Source organism: Peromyscus californicus, unplaced genomic scaffold (genome assembly GCF_007827085.1).
Source record: "Peromyscus californicus insignis strain IS unplaced genomic scaffold, ASM782708v3 Scaffold_7__1_contigs__length_154581171, whole genome shotgun sequence".
NCBI classification, from domain to species: Eukaryota; Metazoa; Chordata; class Mammalia; order Rodentia; family Cricetidae; genus Peromyscus; species Peromyscus californicus.
Window position 1 is genome coordinate 10,461,343 of NW_026294595.1, and position 18,625 is coordinate 10,479,967.

General features: G+C 51.4%; 1 protein-coding gene and 1 pseudogene across 3 annotated transcripts in view; one reads left to right on the forward strand and one right to left on the reverse strand.

Annotated features, from left to right (window-relative positions):
• The window catches only part of Cfap77 (cilia and flagella associated protein 77), a 130,325-nt gene that overhangs the window by 87,555 nt on the left and 24,145 nt on the right, over nt 1-18,625 (forward strand). For 2 of the 3 annotated variants that reach the window (XM_052725280.1, XM_052725281.1), the window contains exons 4-5: nt 7,346-7,451; nt 14,075-14,176. In XM_052725280.1, coding sequence (XP_052581240.1) covers nt 7,346-7,451; nt 14,075-14,176 — 208 coding nt within the window. Of the gene's footprint in view, nt 1-7,345; nt 7,452-14,074; nt 14,177-18,377; nt 18,548-18,625 lie in introns of those variants that run through there. The other variant, XM_052725282.1, reaches the window with a different exon arrangement.
• Nucleotides 6,103-6,312, reverse strand: LOC128102499 (cytochrome c oxidase subunit 7C, mitochondrial-like; annotated as a pseudogene).

Consider the following 18,625-nt stretch of genomic DNA (forward strand, 5'->3'; position numbering starts at 1 on the left):
ATCCCCCTTTCAGGCTGAGGAGCTGGCGAGGTAAGAGGTGACTGTGGCTGGCTCCTTTGCCTCTCTGATCTTTCAGCATTTACCCTGATATCTGGCTCTGGGTTTTTATTATTAAGACCAATTAGGATTCGCGCTGCATCACTCCTCTGCCTCTTCTCCCTCTGCACTCAGAAGAGCTTCAAATACCTGGGTAACTGGACAGACCCCACCATCCCGAGTGCTGTCCTGCCCTCCTTCCCTGCCATCCCTGCAGCCTCAGCCCCTGAGCTTGGGATGAAGGTCCCAAGTCTTATCTGGAGATACAGAACAGAACAGCCCACCCAGATGGCTTTTGGGTAGTTTTTCAAGATCTAACATGAATGGCTGAGAACCACAGGTGTCCATGTCTCCAGCCCCTGGTTTACGCTCAAAAAGGCATGGCCAGCCCCCAGGGGCAGAGAGACCCCGAATTTTGCTGTCATGAGGATTTCATGGGTGAGACATCGATACTTGCCCTGAGTCCCTGCACCCTTTCTAAGAATATCAAGCCATCCATGTTATGGGATTGTCTGCAGGGTTCCCTGAGAACAGGGTTGCTTCTCTCACAGCCCCTTCCTGGGCTCTGGATGTGGGCTGGGCAGCTGCACTCAAGAGAGTCCAAAGGTCTCCAGGGATACTTGCTATTTACTGAGAATGTCATTGCGAATTGTCTCACACCACCCTGTGTAGAGTACAGACCATGAAGACAGCCTGGGGGCTGCGGGTGCCAGACAAAGGAAAGGAAAATCCTGGGAGGAGGAAGCAGAGGATATTCAGGAGCCCTTGGGGATCAGGAAAACAGGGGTCAGCTGAGAGGTGGCCAGAGACGCCTTAGGAAATGGGGCAGTACATCCTGAGGACAGCAGGAAGCCACAGGGGTCAGCTGGGAACAGCTGGGAGGCTCCCCTAAAACCTCAGCTCCTGTGTGGGGTGGGCTGGAGACCAGGAGACGGTGTCTGGTGATAGAAGCATTGCCTGGACAAGTCTGGGGCCCCATGTGAAAGCAGCCAGACTCCCTGGACCTGGCCTCCAGGTGTAGCTGGCTGGCCAGCGTCATTCATCCTTAACTACTGCCCTTGGTGAACACAGATTGCAATTGGTTGGGCTGTGGCATCTGTAGCTGGAAGGCTGGGAGTCCAAGCTTCGCTGCTAGTGTGTGCTGTGTGACCCTGGGCAAGCCGTTTGACCTCTCTGGGCATCAGCTGCCCCAATACCACCCTTTCCTGTGCACATTTAGTGAGGATAAATAATTAAGCTTTTCTGTGTGAACCCCTCCTGCTCCTCAAAAGAGAGGTGTGCAGGAAGGGCAGCTGTAATTGTTACCGCAGGGGCCTCAGCCTGTGGCAAAATCATTCATGTTGGAGTTAGAAAGAGCTACAATAAAAAGCTGAACTTCAACACACACACACACACACACACACACACACACACACACACACACACACACACCAAAAAAAAAAAAACCAAGCAAACAAATAAGTGAGCTGTAACATAGCAACAATGATGACTGAGGTGGGGGGGGATAGGGTAATTGGTTCCTAACAACACCTCCTGGAAAGGTCAAGTGAGGAGGCGTGCGGGGCATGTGGCCCAGTGGCAGAGTGCTTGCCTAGCATGCAGGAAGTCCTGGGTTTGGTGACCCAGCTCTGCTCAAACCCACCACGCTGCCTCATCCCTTTAAAGGCATGCCCAGTACTTAAGAGATAGAGGCCAGAGGGTCGGAAGTTCAAAGCCATCCTCAGCTATAGAATGCGCCTGAGGAAAGCCTGTCTACATGAGACTCGGTCTCAAAATCCTAAATGAATAAACAGTCTTCACCTAGCTCTGAATCTCAAAGGCTCTTTCCTGTGCACCTGACAGTGTTTGTTTTCTGTTTAAACTGAGATCCTCTTGAGGTGTGAGACTTCAGTGGAAGAACTTGGGTTTGTTTTGGTGGTTGCTCTGTCTAAGATGCTCAGTGTCTGGCACCACGCCACCTGTGAAGAGGATGGCATCCTCCCTGAAGGCGGATTCCACCAGTTTAATCTGGTAATTTACTATAACACACATGCAGCCTAATTTGTACCGAGCAAACTAATCCGCCTTGTGTTCTTCCAGCCTCTGTGAGTGTGTGTGTGTGTGTGTGTGTGTGTGTGTGTGTGTGTGTGTCCATCTGTCCATGTAGGTACATGTGTGCACATGTGTGTGGAAGATCCTCTGGTGCTGTCCACTGAATTTTCTGATATAGGGTCTCTCGGTGGCCTGGAGCTTGCTGACTCAGCCAGGCTGGCTGGCCATCAGCCTGGGACGTGTCTCCACCTCCCTAGTGCTGGGATTCAAAGTGTGCACCACCACGCCCAGTGTTTTTTTGTTTGTTTTTTAAACATGGGTTCTAGGGGATTTAGCTCAGGTCTTTATTACCCTCCACATACCTATGCAGGGTGGAGCACGTCAGCTCACAGCAGGCACAGAACTGTTTCTGCCCTCTGGGGCTCCACTGGGGCCAGAAGGGATAAACGGGCTTATGCTCAGGTGGGAAACGCCTAGCCAGGGCTGTTTAGGGCAGGGTAGCTGGGAACCAGCCCTTGGAGGAGGCAACCCCACAATTGAGGCCCAAACGAGAAGAGATGACATGTGTGCATGTATGAGCATGTGCTGGCTAGGAGAACTCCACCCAGAAGGGCTGGAAGTCTGGGGAAGCCATGCAGGGTAGGGTGAATGCCAGGAGTTGAAGAGAAAGCTGAGCCTGGTGGACCATGGCTGCGAGTCCAGGCCTAGCTCTGAAACTGGAGACCATGCAGGGGTGATAACATCCAATTTATGGCCTGAGTTTTCTCCACACCAGGCCAGCCTCTGCACCTGTTTATCCACGTTAATGAGCCAGAACAGAAACTAGCCAGCTTGCGGGTGGCCATGGAGGGCCTAGGCCAGGGCTGCCTGCCATAACTCACGGCATCCTAGGTTCCCCTTGGCTCAGCCCCCACTGCCTCTTTCCAGAGAATAAGAATTGCTGGGCTGGCCAGAGCAGGACGCTGAGTCGGTCAGCCAGGCTAGGGGAGGGCTGAAGAGCTGGTGTGAAGTGATGGATACGCGGGGCTGCGGGGAAGAGGGCTGTTCGCTGGGAGCGGCCTCTTGGGGTAGATATTTCCAGATTACGCACACAGTGTCTTTAGACAGCACAGCTATAAATTAGGCTGCTCAGAGGCATGGGGCGTGTAATAATTAAGTAATAAAAGTCACCACAGGGGTACAGGAGGCAGGAACAAAGAGCCACTGTCTGTCTATGGGAATCAAAGCCTTGGGCTGCTTCTCAAATAGAATCCAACTTAGCCAGAATCCCAGGTCCTCTGGTGCCCTCATGCCAAGTTGCAATAGTTTGGAGAAGTGGGTGGATATTTAGGGTCCTGGCTAACTATCTGGTTGTCTCCAGGGTCACACAGTCTCACTCACCAGTGCCAGGGCAGCGGGGAAGACTGAGAACCAGGGCTAATGGCAGCTGAGACTCAGTGCCAGCCAATCACACCAACTGGGAATGCGGGCCTATGTGGTCAGAACTTACACACTTTCACAACAATCTGAAAAGTTGTTTTGAGACGTTGACTGTCCTATTTGTGTGTAGGGTGTGTGTACGTAGGTGTGCGTGTGTGTACCTGCATGTGGAGGTCAGAGGTCAACCGTGGGTGCCATTCCTCAGAGGTCTACCTGGTTTTTTGAGAGAGAGTCTCTCACTGGCTTAGTGCTTGTCAAGAAGACTAGGCTGCTGGCCTGAGAGCCCTAGGGACCTGCTGGTCCCCCGTTTCCCCCAGTTCTAGGATCACCAGTGCACGCCAACACATCGGGCTGTTTTTACACAGATTCTGGGGATTAGCATCAGGTCCCCAGGCTTATACAGCAAGCACTACACAGACTGAGCATCAACAACCGAGCCCCAAACATCTGTATCTCTAACCGTTGACAATGATTTCAGACTTTCGGTGTTGCCGTACAGACCAGATCCAGCAAACCCAGGGGCAGAGGTTTGCAGCCTCTGGACCTTGCTGGGCAGACATGGGGGCTTGCTTCTCCTGTGTCTCTACCACTCATCTCAGGTTTGAGCGGCTCCTGATACCCTCTCTGGCTGATTTGGAAAACTGTCAGCACTATGACCATTCAGATGGGTGTCTGTATGCAGCTCAGCATCTTGAGCCCTCCAGGTCGTGAGTCTCAGGAGTGAGAGAAAACCTGAATTACTGTCTCTAGTGTTTCTGGCTCCGACTTCAATTCAGGCCCAGACAGCAGTTCCCAGGTCATATTCCAGAGCACACTGGAGCTTCCTTAACAAGTTGCCACAAAGGGGTGAGGGAGGTTAGGGAAGAAGATGGGAAGGGGGGTAGACAACACGAGCTCCAGTCCTCACAGCTCTGGAGGTCATAAGTCTGGTCCTGAGCTGTCACCTCTCCCCTCCCTCATTCGAGGCTCCAGCTTGCATTCTGGGTGGCGAGTCTACTGGATAGTGCTGGTCTGGAGGGCTGGTCACCTTTCTCCACACATGTGCCAGAAGATTCCACACACCTCCCGGGGCATGGCTTCTGGAATAATCTCTGCTGGCTGCCACCGCTAGCAGGGTTGAAATGATCATTTATTTGGTTTGTGGTACTGGGGCTCAAATCCAGGACCTCACACAAGCTAGGCAAGCACTCCACCACTGGAATGTCCCTAGCCTAGAGGAGCACCCTCATGCTGTGGCTGTTTACCACAGTGGTGGTGATAGCACTGAGGCCTGGCCATTCTGAACTGAGGCTGAAGCGACCATTGGCCAGGCATTTCCTATTAGCCTTCTAGCCGGTTCAGCCACCACTAATGAGCATCACCCACACTTCTACTGATTATTCTAACTAATTATTATTATATATTTAAGTTTTTATGTATGGCTATGTATCAAGGGCCTGGTGCCCTTGAAAGCTAGAAGAGGATATCCAATCTGGAACTGAAGTTACAGATAGTTGTGATCTGCCATGTGGGTGCTGGAAACAGAAGCTGGGTCCTCTGCAAAAGCACCCAGTGCTCTTAACTGCTGAGCCCTGTTATTTCTCCAGCCCCATTATCACATATTTTTAGAGACAGGGTCTCAGTATCTAGCAGGCTTCCTCATTGCACCCAACTTGAAAATTATGTTGAGATGAAGTTTCATGTAACCCATGCTGGCCTTAAACTCACATAGCTGAAGGTGACCTTGAACTTGTGATTCTCCTGCCTCCATCTCCTGAGTGAGTTGATAGCTTTATTTTATGCAAGACTGACAGAGTGGGATGGCTTCCTATCTCATCATCATAGGCAGTTAGGATGGCTTCCTGTCTCATCATCATAGGCAGTTAGGATGGCTTCCTGTCTCATCATCATAGGCAGTTAGGATGGTTTCCTGTCTCATCACCATAGGCAGTGGGATGGCTGCCTGTCTGGTCCCCGTAGGCAGTGGGATGACTTCCTGTCTGGTCCCCGTAGGCAGTGGGATGGCTGCCTGTCTGGTCACCGTAGGCAGTGGGGTGGCTGTCTGGCTGGTCACTGTAGGCAGTGGGATGACTTCCTGTCTGGTCCCCGTAGGGAGTGGGATGACTTCCTGTCTGGTCCCCGTAGGCAGTGGGATGGCTGCCTGTCTGGTCACCGTAGGCAGTGGGATGACTTCCTGTCTGGTCCCCGTAGGGAGTGGGATGGCTTCCTGTCTGGTCCCCGTAGGCAGTGGGATGACTTCCTGTCTGGTCCCCGTAGGCAGTGGGATGGCTTCCTGTCTGGTCACCGTAGGCAGTGGGATGACTTCCTGTCTAGTCACCGTAGGCAGTGGGATGACTTCCTGTCTGGTCCCCGTAGGCAGTGGGATGGCTTCCTGTCTGGTCCCCGTAGGCAGTGGGATGGCTGCCTGTCTGGTCACCAGGCAGTTTCCTGGCTAGGCAGTATAGGCAACAGGCCTGCCTCCTGAGCAGGTACTGAACTTGAGGATCAGAGTTTTTCTTGGTACATGGCCACTGTCCATTTTCACACTTTTTGTTTATTAACGATTTTATTTAGTAATTAGAGTTCAAAAGTTTAATCCAATTTCCAGATCACATCTCTTACACAATCTTCATTCTGTTAAAGGGATGAATTGAATATCCTCATTTTAAGTAGCTGGTGCCTCCCTATAAAGAAAGGAGCACCAAATCCAGATCCAAGTACACAGTCATCATAACCAATATCACTTGTTTTCCACTGAAAATGGCACATTCTTCCCCCTCGGCCATTCTCAGAGTGGCTATGACAGACCACAGAGGTGGTGAGCCTCCAGATACTCTGGTCCAACATGGTGCTGCTCTGTGAGGGGCACAAACATGGGAGGCAGAAGAAATGGCTGCACTGCCACAGTCTGCTTTCTTCATGACCTCGCTATACAGAGCAGCTGCACACTCTATCTTAGAGCTCAGCCCCAACCTGGGAGCGGCGCCCCACCCACTTTGGGAGATTTAGATATACGTTAGCTTTGAGCCTTATGGCTCAACCAACCACACTTGGAGTGCTGCCCCACACTGCTCTGGGACCAGCCTCTCCTCCTCATCACTAAAATGATAAAGGATGATACCTGAAGACAGCACCTGCAGACAGTACCTGCAGATACCACCTGCAGACAGCACCTGGAGACAGCACCTGCAGACAGCACCTGCAGAGCACTCAGTACTGGCTCAGTGTTCCAGGCTGCAAGCCATGAAGACATCTAGTGCTGCCTCAGAAAGAGATAGGTCCTTGTGTAAAGTTGAGATTAGTTCCACCAGGCCAGTGGGACTGACAAAAGTGGAGCCAACATCTCCAGAGCAGGGACAGAGTTTAAGTGAGGAGAGACCCCAAGGGTGGGGAGCATTTTGCTCATCCAACCTGGTGGCATTATTGCTGACGAGGACCAGAACAATCAGACCCCAAGGCTGGGAATGAAGATCCCAAGCAGTTCCCAGGGAAATCAGACACTGAGGCTAGACCGCCTGCTTGGCAGGAGTCTTCTGCAATACTAGCCTCAGCAGACCGAGGGCAGAGCCCTGGGTGGGTGAGGCATAGCAGAAAGGGATCCGGGGAACCTAGGAGCCCTAATCAACATCAGTCTAAGGACAGAATCTTTGTACTATCCAGATAACACGTGGAGGCTCCCCCTGTTTGCAGAGCAGTTTGTGTATGTGACCTGATTCTCTGGGTTTTCTGGGTGCTACAGGAAGCCTTTCCTGGCCCTGGGGAGGGTGATGTGGTCTGCAGACGGTGGGGCCTGTGCTCTGTGGAGAGGGGGTGTCTGTTCTATATGTGGGTGCCCTGGTCTTCCCCAGGCCTCAAGCTCTGTGAAACTTTCTCCCCACAGGCCGTCCACACCCTTCTTTGACCTGTTACAACATCGGTACCAGCAGTTGTGGGTACAGGAGCAGAAGGCCACTCAGCAAGCCATCAAACTGGAGAAGAAACAGAAGGTAGTCCTGCCCCCACTTCTGAGGGCTGAAGCTTGGGGAGGGAAGAGAGGAGTCAGCATCAGTGGAGTCAGTCAGTGTGTGGTTGGGGCAGGAGGCAGGGGTGCAGGCACATCCTGCTGCAGAGAAATTCAGATCTGTACCGGTCTCAGTGATGGTCTGGTTCTGCTTGCACCTAATTCTGGATGGTGAAAAAGATGGCTGGACACCAGTCAGCAGGTCCTGTCACCTCCCAGCTGGGATTAGGACCCAGTCACATTGACTCTTGCATGGAGATCTTTTCCTGAACTCCTATCCGACCTTCCTACAGAGGAAACTAGGCTCCCATTCCACCAGCCTAGACAGACATGTGCTCCACACTGGCTGGTATGACAGGGTAGGAAACCTGTCTATAAGGGTGTGTTAAAGAAATGTTTTCTTAAACAGTAGGAAAGCATTTTGTTACTAAGTAGTGAGTAATCCTCTCATGAGGAACACATCTTCTCATACCGGATCCCAGGAGGCATCCTTATCCTACATCCTAGGCAGGGAAAGCTATGTGGAGAAGGCAGGGCAGCACAGAGAAGTGGGGTCCAGGGTCCCTGTTGCACCCAAACTCCTCCAGTTGCGATTGATGTGAGTCATTAGCAATGGGCAGGAAGTCATTTTGGTGAGATTTTACCAAAAAAATACTCCCTGCTTTTCTTTATGCTGCCCTGCGCATTTTAAAGTACTCAAAGGCTCTTCCTTTAAAATATTCCAAACTTCAGACTTCGAGAGAGTTCATGGTGCCTCCTCAGTTGATCCAGACCTGTGACTGCCAAGTCAGATTTTGTGCTTTTTAGATTTCCCTGGGAGTAGGGCACCGGCCAGGTATAGTGTCATGCGCCCATCATGCCGCCACCTGGGAGGTGGAGGCGGAAGAATCAGGAGTTCAAGGCCACCCTCGCCTGCCTACCAAGTCTGAGGCCAGCCTGGGCTGTGGGAGAGATCCTACCTGAGAGCAGAACAAAGCAGCACATGCAGATCTCGGATGTTGCAACAATCACAGACAGGACCAAGCATTACTTCCTTCCCTGAGAGCTGGCAAGTGCCCCATGTCCTGTCCTCAGGCATCTGAGAATTCCATCAGGTCAGCATCTCACCCTAGGATCTTAGTTTGCTTCACTTCATGGAGACACTGAGGTTCAGGGAAATGAAGCAGCGGAGGCTGGGGAGATGGCTTAGTTGATACAATACTTGCCAGGAAAGCATCAGGACCTGAGTTTGGATTCCCAGCATCGACGTTAAAAGTTGAGTGTCAGCCGGGTGGTGGTGGCGCACACTTTTAATCCCAGCACTCGGGAGGCAGAGACAGGCGGATCTCTGTGAGTTCGAGGCCAGCCTGGGCTACCAAGTGAGTTCCAGGAAAGGCGCAAAGCTACACAGAGAAACCCTGTCTCAAAAAACCAAAAAAAAAAAAAAAAAGGCTGAGTGTCTAGTGCTGATGAAGAAGGGGGCTGACAAGAATCCCTGGGGTTTAACTGGGAAGCTCTATGTTCAGTGAGAAACTCTCTCTAAAAAACACAAGGTGAGGAGCAATTGAAGAAGACGCCAAACACAGGCCTCTGACATCCACAGGCGTGTGCACGCGTGTGTGTGTGTGTGTGTGCACCCCCACACACGTGCACACACTCAAGGAGAAAAGAGACAGAGATGAAATGACTCCGACGGCTCTCTGGTCAAGTGCAGGCTCCTCCTGCAGCTGGAGCCCTCGTTTGCTGACTTCTCGAACACTAGGAGAACAGCAAAAATGGTTCTAGGGCCACACTGCGGCTCAGGGGAGCCTCCCAGGAAGGGACCACATAGTCTCCCAGTGGCCTGGTTTTCATTAGAGAGCTCAGTATTGAAATGTTTTTAAAGTGGCCTGTGGTTAGTCTGTTGCTACCTCAGGAGTCAACACGCTGTGTGACAGTGTGGAGGAAGCATTACTGCCCCAAGCTGCTTTGTAGCTCCACAGGGGAGTGTCACACTTTAATCAACAGCTGGTTCCCATGGCTCAGAGCCTCTCTGCCCCTCCTGCTAAAGCAGACACCCATGTGGAACCAGCCTAGGGGAGGAAAACTATCTTCCTTTCCATCCATCCTGGGTTCATAGCTGAGGCCTGTGTGATAAAAGAGATGAACAGAGCTGGAGAGATGGCTCAGGGGCTAAGAAAGCATACTACTTTTCCGGAGGACCTGAGTTCAGTTTCCAGCACCCAGGTCTGGTGGCTCACAATGACCTATCATTCTAGCTCCAGAGGGATCAAGCGCCTCTGGCCTTTGCAGGCAGCTGTACACATGGATACATCCCCCCAAGTGTCTGTGTGTGTGTGTGTGTGTGTGTGTGTGTGTGTGTGTGTGTGTGTGTATCAAATAAAATATTTAAAAATTTTTAAATCAGCAGGAAAAAAGCATGTGGGATAAAAATTCCTCCTGACTCAGGAATCTTTGCAAAGAAGAGCCAAAGAAACAAGCCTGTGTGTTCTCGTATTGGGTTTGAGGAGGTGGTGGGTCGTCCTGGGGAAGAGGAAGAGATTGTGATCAGAGGGTGATCCTGCAAGGTACGTGTGCTCGGATTCTCCTCTGTGCCCTGCATGTTTCAGAGACAAGGTGGTCCTTTCCTCCTGTAGTAAAGCAGCCCTTCAGAGGTCTCAGGGCCCTGCAGCAGATGGACACAGCATCCTTCCTGGGATGTGGGTCCCACCTCAAGGATGAAGGGTGGCTGCGCTGGAGGAACTTGCTGGGTATGTCTTTTCCAGAGGCTGAGGTAGTAATTTGGGATATAATGTCCTGAGTCCTATGCCCTAGCACAGACCAGGCACTCAGAAAAGGGCAGGCCAGCTTCAGAATTCTCTTATCATTCTCTCTCTCTCTCTCTCTCTCTCTCTCTCTCTCTGTGTGTGTGTGTGTGTGTGTGTGTGTGTGTGTGTGTGTGTGTGTGTGACACATTCAGGTTTACAGACACACATGTAGAAGCCAAAGGTCAACACTGTCTTCCTCAGTCAGTCTCACCTTGTCTTTTGAGAGAGAGTCTGTGATTAAACCTGGAGCTCACTGGTTCATCTAGACTAGCTGCCCAGCAAGGCCCGGCATCTGCCTATCTCCAGCTCCCCAAAGCTGAGGTTACAGACATGGACCACCACACCAGCTTTTTATGTGAGTACTGGGGATCTGCACTCAGGTCCTCACACTTGCCTGGCCAGCGCCTTACCCGCTGAACTGTGCCTCCAGCACCCTGCTCCAAGTCTTTGTAGGTATCGTGCTGTCTTGAACATGCTGGCGAAGCTGCCAGGGGCTGGGGCTGCTGTCTGAGCTGATCACAATTTACCAGGCTTGAAAAGACAATAAGTTTTCCGGTTGGGGATTTAGCTCAGTGGTAGAGCGCTTGCCTAGCAAGCACAAGGCCCTGGGTTCGATCCTTAGCTCAAAAAAAAAAAAAAAAAAGACGATAAGTTTTCAAGGCCAAACCACCCACATCCCAGAGGAAACCTGGCTCTGCTATAAACCAGCATGCTGCTGAGGGGACCCAGGATCTTGGACAGCAATAACCCCCAATGAAGTTCTTGGTGACAGTGAACCTTGGGCTAGTTACTGTGCTCGAAGCACCCATGAGCAGCTCCTACAAGAACCATGACTGACAGGCATTGGCCACCTTTTCTAGTCAGGAAATGGAGCACTAGAAAGACCACAGGGCTGTCTGCTGCGTCCTGAAGGCCAGCTTGGCCACCTCTGACTAGACAGCTTCTCTGCTTTGACTTAAAGTCTCAGTCTTGTTCTAGAAGGCAGAGTGAATATCCAGCCTAAGGGCTCGGAAGTTCCTGGTGGACATTACATTACAGTGCAGCTTGGCCATATGAATTTGTGGAGACAGCCTGCTTCCCTCCCTCAGTTCTCTGGCTGTCACAGACATTTGCTTCCACCTAGGTCATTTTAAGCCATGGCCTGGGGTTCTACCCTTTTGAGCTAAAACAGTTGGAAGAGTTCTAGGAACAGGGAGAAGGCCATTGTACAACTTGGGCTCATATGCCACAAATAGTGCCCAGGACATTTATAGAAATGTGAAGAATTCAGATGTAGGCCAGCCAAGGTTCAAGTCCTAGCCTACCCCAGGGCTTGTCCCCAGGGAACTGCCACAACTAAGACTACAGGAAGGAAGGCAGTAAAGGAGCAGAGGGGCAGGCTCAGGAGGCCTCCTAGAGAGGCTGGAACCCATTGGGTGCCTGTGCCTCCCCATCCCCCACCTCACTACTCCAACATCTCCCAGCTCTGTGACTCCAAGTTCAAGGTGCCTGCTGGACTGACTTCTGCTGAGGTCTCGCTCCTTAGCTGCAGGTGGCCACCTTCCACTGTGTCCTGACATGCTGGAGAGAGAACACTTATCATCCACCCCCTTGTTCTAAAGGCTCTAGTTAAAGCCTGGGTGATGGTGGCACATGCCTCTAATCCCAGCACTCAGGAGGCAAAAGCAAGCAGATGCCCGTGAGTTCAAAGACAGCCTAGTCTACAGAGCGAGTTCCAGAATAGCCAGGACTACACAGAGAAAGTCTGTCTCAAAAAAACAAAACAAGGGCTGGAGAAATAGCTCAGTGGTTAAGAGCAGTGACTGCTCTTCCAGAGGACCTGAGTTCAATTCCCAGCAACCACATGGCAGCTCACAACTGTCTGTAACTCCAGTTCTAGGGCACCCGAAACCCTTACACAGACATACATGTAGGCAAAACACCAATGCATATAAAATAAAAACAAATAAATTATTTTAAAAAAGAAGAAAACCAAACCAATCCAAAAGTTTCTGTTTTAATGGCTCCAGCTGCGTTGGATGGGAACCACCCTTGACTCCGTTTAACCTCAGTGACTCCTCATGAGCATCATCTCCACACAATCACATCACGGTTAGGACTGCACCATCTGAGTTTGGAAGGACACACCTCAGTTCTGGACAGACACCATGAACTACAGCACTGGCTATGGGCCTGCTGGTACCTATTGGTGAACATGGAATCAGGGTTCCCCCACCTTTGAAACCCTATAGAGACCTCCCAGGCTCTAAAGGAGTTCATGTTCCCTCTCCCCCAAGACACTCACCCCCCCTTCCTCCTCCTGGGTGGGCCATCATATGGACCTGCTCCATGGGACAGTGACACCCTGTTGGATCATACATTTCTTCACACAGATACTAGAGTTCTGTGTGAACCCCAGGAATTGTGTTAGTTTTAGGGCAGGAGGGGTGTGAGGGCAACCCCCTCCCAGCTGCTGCTCAGGGGAACTAGAATCAAAAGAACTAAGAACTGTACACAGTGGCAGGGACACTGGGACGGGACTGTGAAATGGCCCAGGAGAAAGATCAAAGCCCAGAGGAAAGTGACCCTCGAGCTTGTCACCCAAGCTCCTTGGTCATTGCCTTGGTGTGTTAGCTGTGTTGTTGCTATGACAGGTATGACAAAAAGAAAACCGACTTAAAGAGGCTTTCTTTAGGCTCAGTGTGTGAAGATACATCTATAGATACATCTATGGTGGAGAAGGATGGAGGTGGAGTTACATTGGTGCATCTATGGTGGAGAAGGATGGAGGTGGAGTTACATTGATACATCTGTGGTGGAGAAGGATGGAGGTGGAGTTACACTGATACATCTGTGGTGGAGAAGGATGGAGGTGGAGTTACACTGATGCATCTGTGGTGGAGAAGGATGGAGGTGGAGTTACACTGATACATCTGTGGTGGAGAAGGATGGAGGTGGAGTTACACTGATGCATCTGTGGTGGAGAAGGATGGAGGTGGAGTTACACTGATACATCTGTAGTGGAGAAGGATGGAGGTGGAGTTACACTGATACATCTGTAGTGGAGAAGGATGGAGGTGGAGTTACACTGATACATCTGTAGTGGAGAAGGATGGAGGTGGAGTTACACTGATGCATCTCTGGTGGAGAAGGATGGAGGTGGAGTTACACTGATACATCTATGGTGGAGAAGGATGGAGGTGGAGTTACACTGATACATCTATGGTGGAGAAGGATGGAGGTGGAGTTACACTGATGCATCTGTGGTGGAGAAGGATGGAGGTGGAGTTACACTGATACATCTGTAGTGGAGAAGGATGGAGGTGGAGTTACACTGATACATCTATGGTGGAGAAGGATGGAGGTGGAGTTACACTGATACATCTCTGGTGGAGAAGGATGGAGGTGGAGTCACATTGATACATCTATGGTGGAGAAGGATGGAGGTGGAGTTACACTGATACATCTATGGTGGAGAAGGATGGAGGTGGAGTTACACTGATACATCTGTAGTGGAGAAGGATGGAGGTGGAGTTACACTGATACATCTATGGTGGAGAAGGATGGAGGTGGAATTACATTGGTGCATCTATGGTGGAGAAGGACCAACCAGAAAGCAGGGAGAGATGGATATCTTTGCTCAGCTCACTTTCTCTTTATCCATTCTGTCCAGGACCCCGGGCTGTGTGATGGCAGACCTCACATTCAATGTGTGTCTTCCTTCCTCAATTAGCCCAATCTAGAGACCACTCCACGGATTTACTCAGAGGGTTTGTTTCCATGGTGATTCCAAAGCCTCCAGGTCACAGGGCAAGCATCTCACTACTGCCTTTTTGGCCTACAGGTGATCCTGGGGAAGCTATATGAGACAAGGAGCAGTCAGTTGAGGAAGTACAAGCCGCCCGTGAAGCTGGATGCCCTCTGGCACATGCCTCACTTCCAGAAGGTCAGTGGTCCTTTCATCTCCTTTCTGCACCAAAACTGGGCTAGCTGATGCGTACTTGTCTCGGGGTTCTGTGGGCTTCTGACCACTGATGCTCAGAACACAGCAGCAGGTGACACCTGATATCATGAACTTATCCCCCATCCAGGTTCTGAGCCCACTTAGCTCATCAGAGAGTCTATTTTTTTTAAATGTGTATCTAGCATGTGCACAGGGGTGGGCAGGAGTATGCATATGTGTATGTGTGTATGTGAGTGCAGATGTCTACAGTGAGAACAAGCTTGCATGTGGTTCCTTGTCTTTCCCCTGAAGCCAGGTGGATTCCCGTGTTGGTTGTACAGAAGGCTTCTGGGCATCCTCCTGTCTCCGCTTCCCCATCCCAACAGCCCTCAGCTGAGACTCTTGATAAGCACCCATGGGGCAACCTGCTGATATTGACCTGTTTTACAGACAGGAAACATGGAGAATGCTGGGAAGAGGCAGAGTCTTGGGAGATCTCAGGCCATCTCAGCATGGGATGGCTGGCTACCCAGAAGCAGAGGCTGTCTTGGGTAGAAGCATCACCCTAGTGACAGTGTCCTCGTGTAAGGGAAAGATGTACCCAGGTGGGAAACAAGCTTGGACCCTCACTGCTAATCCACCTGTGTGATGACACCCCCCGTTGAGAGGCAGGAAATGACCTTAGGTTCCTCCCAGAAGTGGGGTGGGTGCTGACTGAAGATGAATCGTGTGCTCTGGCTTTAGAGCTGACCTTGTGTTCTTTCACCCGTGTGTTCCTGTAACACCCAGGCAGAGACACACGTTCAGCAATTTTTAGCAGGACAATGACAATGGGTGTGTGGGGGGGGGGTTGGGGGGGTAAGAGAAGTAGCATTGTACAGACTAAGGGAAATGGGAGGGGCTGAAAATGCTGGGTCCAGGACAAGGAAGAGGCTGCAGAGGCTGTGTGTACCCAACCCAGGCAGAAGGAATCTTTCTTGAAGGTCATGAGGGATGTCCCTGGTCCCATCAAGACAGCTGCACGAGCAATATTCCCAGCCAGCCAGCCCGGCTGTGCCGCCCGAAACTGCGAGTTGGACAGTGAAGGGGTGGCTGCCTTCCTGAGCTTAATGCACTTGAACAAGCCGCTGAGCTTCAGCGGGAAAGCTGCTTTGGCCCGCTGGATGTGGCCTCTCGTGTCCTGCCCAAGTGGCCTCCATCGACATATGTCAGTGACCATGTGCCCCGCTGCCCATCAGCCCAGGCCTCTGCTGAGCTCACAGCAAATGTCACCGAAAGAACATGACCAAACACTGATCAGGAGGTGGCAGGAGTCACCACCACACTGCCACTTCTTAGCACCTGTCAGCTCGGAGCCTCAACAGCAAAGCCTCCCTCCCGTTTCTCCGTCTCTCTTAACGTCCCACACAGATCTCTCTACTTGCATTCACTTGTTCACAACCTTCCCCCGGGCCCCTCCTCTCTTTCATTTCCTCCTTGGCCTTTTTTTTTTCTTTCTATTATACCAGTGACCAAGTGCATGTAGGCATCTGGGTGACATTGCCAGAGGGGCACCAGGACCCCTAGCTCCCAAAGGCACAAGATGCCCTCCAGGTGGCCTCTATTTTTACAGTAGCTGGCCCTGACAGGAGCTCAAGGGTAGAAATAATTCAGTGTTTCTGTTTGCAAGAGAGGGGGTTTGTCTCGGGGTCTGAGGAGCTCTGCTACTCATTAGGACTTCTGAGGTACTGCTATGAGAAGCAGTAACCCAGCAATGACAACTCTTTCTGGTGGCAGGTGTCATGTATGGCTAGTGTGTGTAGATAATGTCATTTTGTCCTCAGAACAAACACCCTAACCCTGCCTTGCAGGCGAAGTCTGCATCTGGTGCATCTCCAGACTCCCTAGAGTGGCTAGCCTGCATCCTTGGATTGTGCCTTCATTGCCCATGCTGATAACACACTAACTATGAGACAGAAGGGCAAGAACGAGCCCCAAGCCCTTCCTCTGTGTCTTCCAAGGACACCCCTGGGATCCTGCAAGTTAGTGTCCCAGTCACCCGTCACACAGTCCCTGGAACATAGTATATGCACCAGGTTCTATCAGGTGTGTTATCTGCCCAGCAGAGACTCTTAAAGCCCTGAGAGCTGACATTATAGGACATAGGCCAATAGCAGTATTGACTGAGCCTGCAGCACAAAGTGTTGGATGAACACAATTTTGTAGGTACCAGTGTACCCGTATGGATGCTGAGGATAGAGCTGCCTTAATTCAAGTGCTCCTGAGACTTCTTCCTGCCTCTGTGGCAACCCCGCCAGGTCCCCCCTCATCACCAAGGGGCGCCTCAGGCCTCGCTGCTTCCCTTTGAAGAGCTTAGCAACTTGGCAGTCAGGTGATTAACTAGACAGACTTTCATCTTCCTTCCTAATGTGTGAGTCCACAAAAACCAAGCTTCAAGGCCCTAGTCATGGCCCCAGAGCTAAGCAGGGTGCCTGCACAGAAGAGGTGGTGGTAACCCTTGGAACGAATGCGTGAATAAGTAACCAGCCCAGAATGACCAAAGATTTTCAAAGCCTCCCACAGGCACAATGAAACCCTCCTACCCACACAGATGCCCCAGCACCGCCACATCCCTGCTGCCAACTCAGGGCCTGTGCTCAAAAAGCACTGGAGAGCCAGGTCAGGCTGCTGTCGTTTCATGGTACATGAAGCCCCAGGAGGGTCTTTGTCTGGGTCACATGTCACTGCTGATCTGCTGCCCCCACCCTAGCGCCACTATGATGGGAAAATGCACTTCCAAAAAAGTTGAACCTGTCACGGTGATGGATAACCTAAATGGACCCTCCCCGCTCCTGAACAGATGTCGAGGCTGAACTCTGTCAGAAATAATTAAACACCTTTCACATGGAAAAGCAGCAGGCAGGGTGGGGCGGCCATCCCGCGGCTGGGTCACCGTGTCAGACGGGGCTGGCTTTCTGCTTCCTCTCAACCAGCCACGAGGGAAGCCGCGAAGACCTCTGGACCACAGGGTGAGGAAAGGCCAAGGGAGACATCCCTGTCGTGGTCCTGGCAGGGAGGGCCTCTGGTGGCCCTGGCTTCTTTCTGGTCTCTGTGTCCTGCAATTGGCAGGAGGTAGCAGTGCCAGGGTGGAGGGACCCAGCAGTGGGTTGGGAGCCTTCCAGCCGGGATGTTCATAGTGTGAGGGCTCCGTTGAGAGGCTGGAAGTTTGGAGCCTCGATCTCCACATCCAAAAAGGAGAGAGTAGGTTCAGGCCTGAGAGGCCTGCTCAGGACTGCGGCTCCATGGTTTCTCTTACCTGGCCATGGAGCCATGTGGGAGGGGGAGTGAGGACTCTTGGAGGTGAAGGACCCCAAACCATTAGGAGAAGAGCTCAGACTCTTCCTTGAGTTCTCGTGTGGGGGACATGAAGTCATCTCCCACCCTTAAGGGAAGAGTCACTGGGCTGATGCCCCCTGCTCCCAGTGTCATGGGGACTCTTGTGCTGTCTGTAGTGTGTGCTAGGGACAGCAGAGGAGGATGGAGGCCAGTGGCAGGGAGGTGAGAACGAGCTGGTATAGTATCTGTGTGTGTGAGAGAGAGGGCCTCCAGTGTGAGGCAGTCAAGTAGTGATGGTACCTTGCTCTGTCCGGTGAGGTGGCTTTGCCTGTCTAAGACTTATACCCTTTTCTGTCAAATGAAGGTCTCTGGCAGGGCACGTGTGTGTGTGTGTGTGTGTGTGTGTGTGTGTGTGTGTGTGTGTGTGTGTGTGTGGTGTGTGTGTGTGATGTGTGTGTGTGTGTGTGTGTGTATGTGTGTGTGTGTGTATGTGTGTGTGTGGTGTGTGTGTGTGTGGTGTGTGTGATGTGTGTGTGTGATGTGTGTGTGTGTGTGTGTGTATGTGTGTGTGTGGTGTGTGTGATGTGTGTGTGTGATGTGTGTGTGTGATGTCTGTGTGTGTGTGTGTGATGCGTGTGTGTGTGATGTGTGATGTGTGTGTGTGTAGAATTAAGCAGAGCTCCTGACTCACAGTAAGCTGGCAATACATACTCCAAGGGTGGGGGTGATTGTTCATTCATTCATTCATTCATGCATGCACACATGCATGCATCCATTCATTTGTTCATCCATCTATCTGCTCACTTACTCACTCACCTATCAATTCATTTACTCATTCATCCATTCACTCATTCATTCACAAGTTTCTGCCTTGAATACTTCATGCCAGGTCCTGGTAAGAATCTGAGGACGCCGGGCGGTGGTGGCGCACGCCTTTAATCCCAGCACTCGGGAGGCAGAGCCAGGCGGATCGCTGTGAGTTCGAGGCCAGCCTGGGCTACCAAGTGAGTCCCAGGAAAGGCGCAAAGCTACACAGAGAAACCCTGTCTCGAAAAACCAAAAAAAAAAAAAAAAAAAAAAAAAAAAAAAAAAAAGAATCTGAGGACATGGTGGTGAATGAGCCAGAAACTTTGGCCA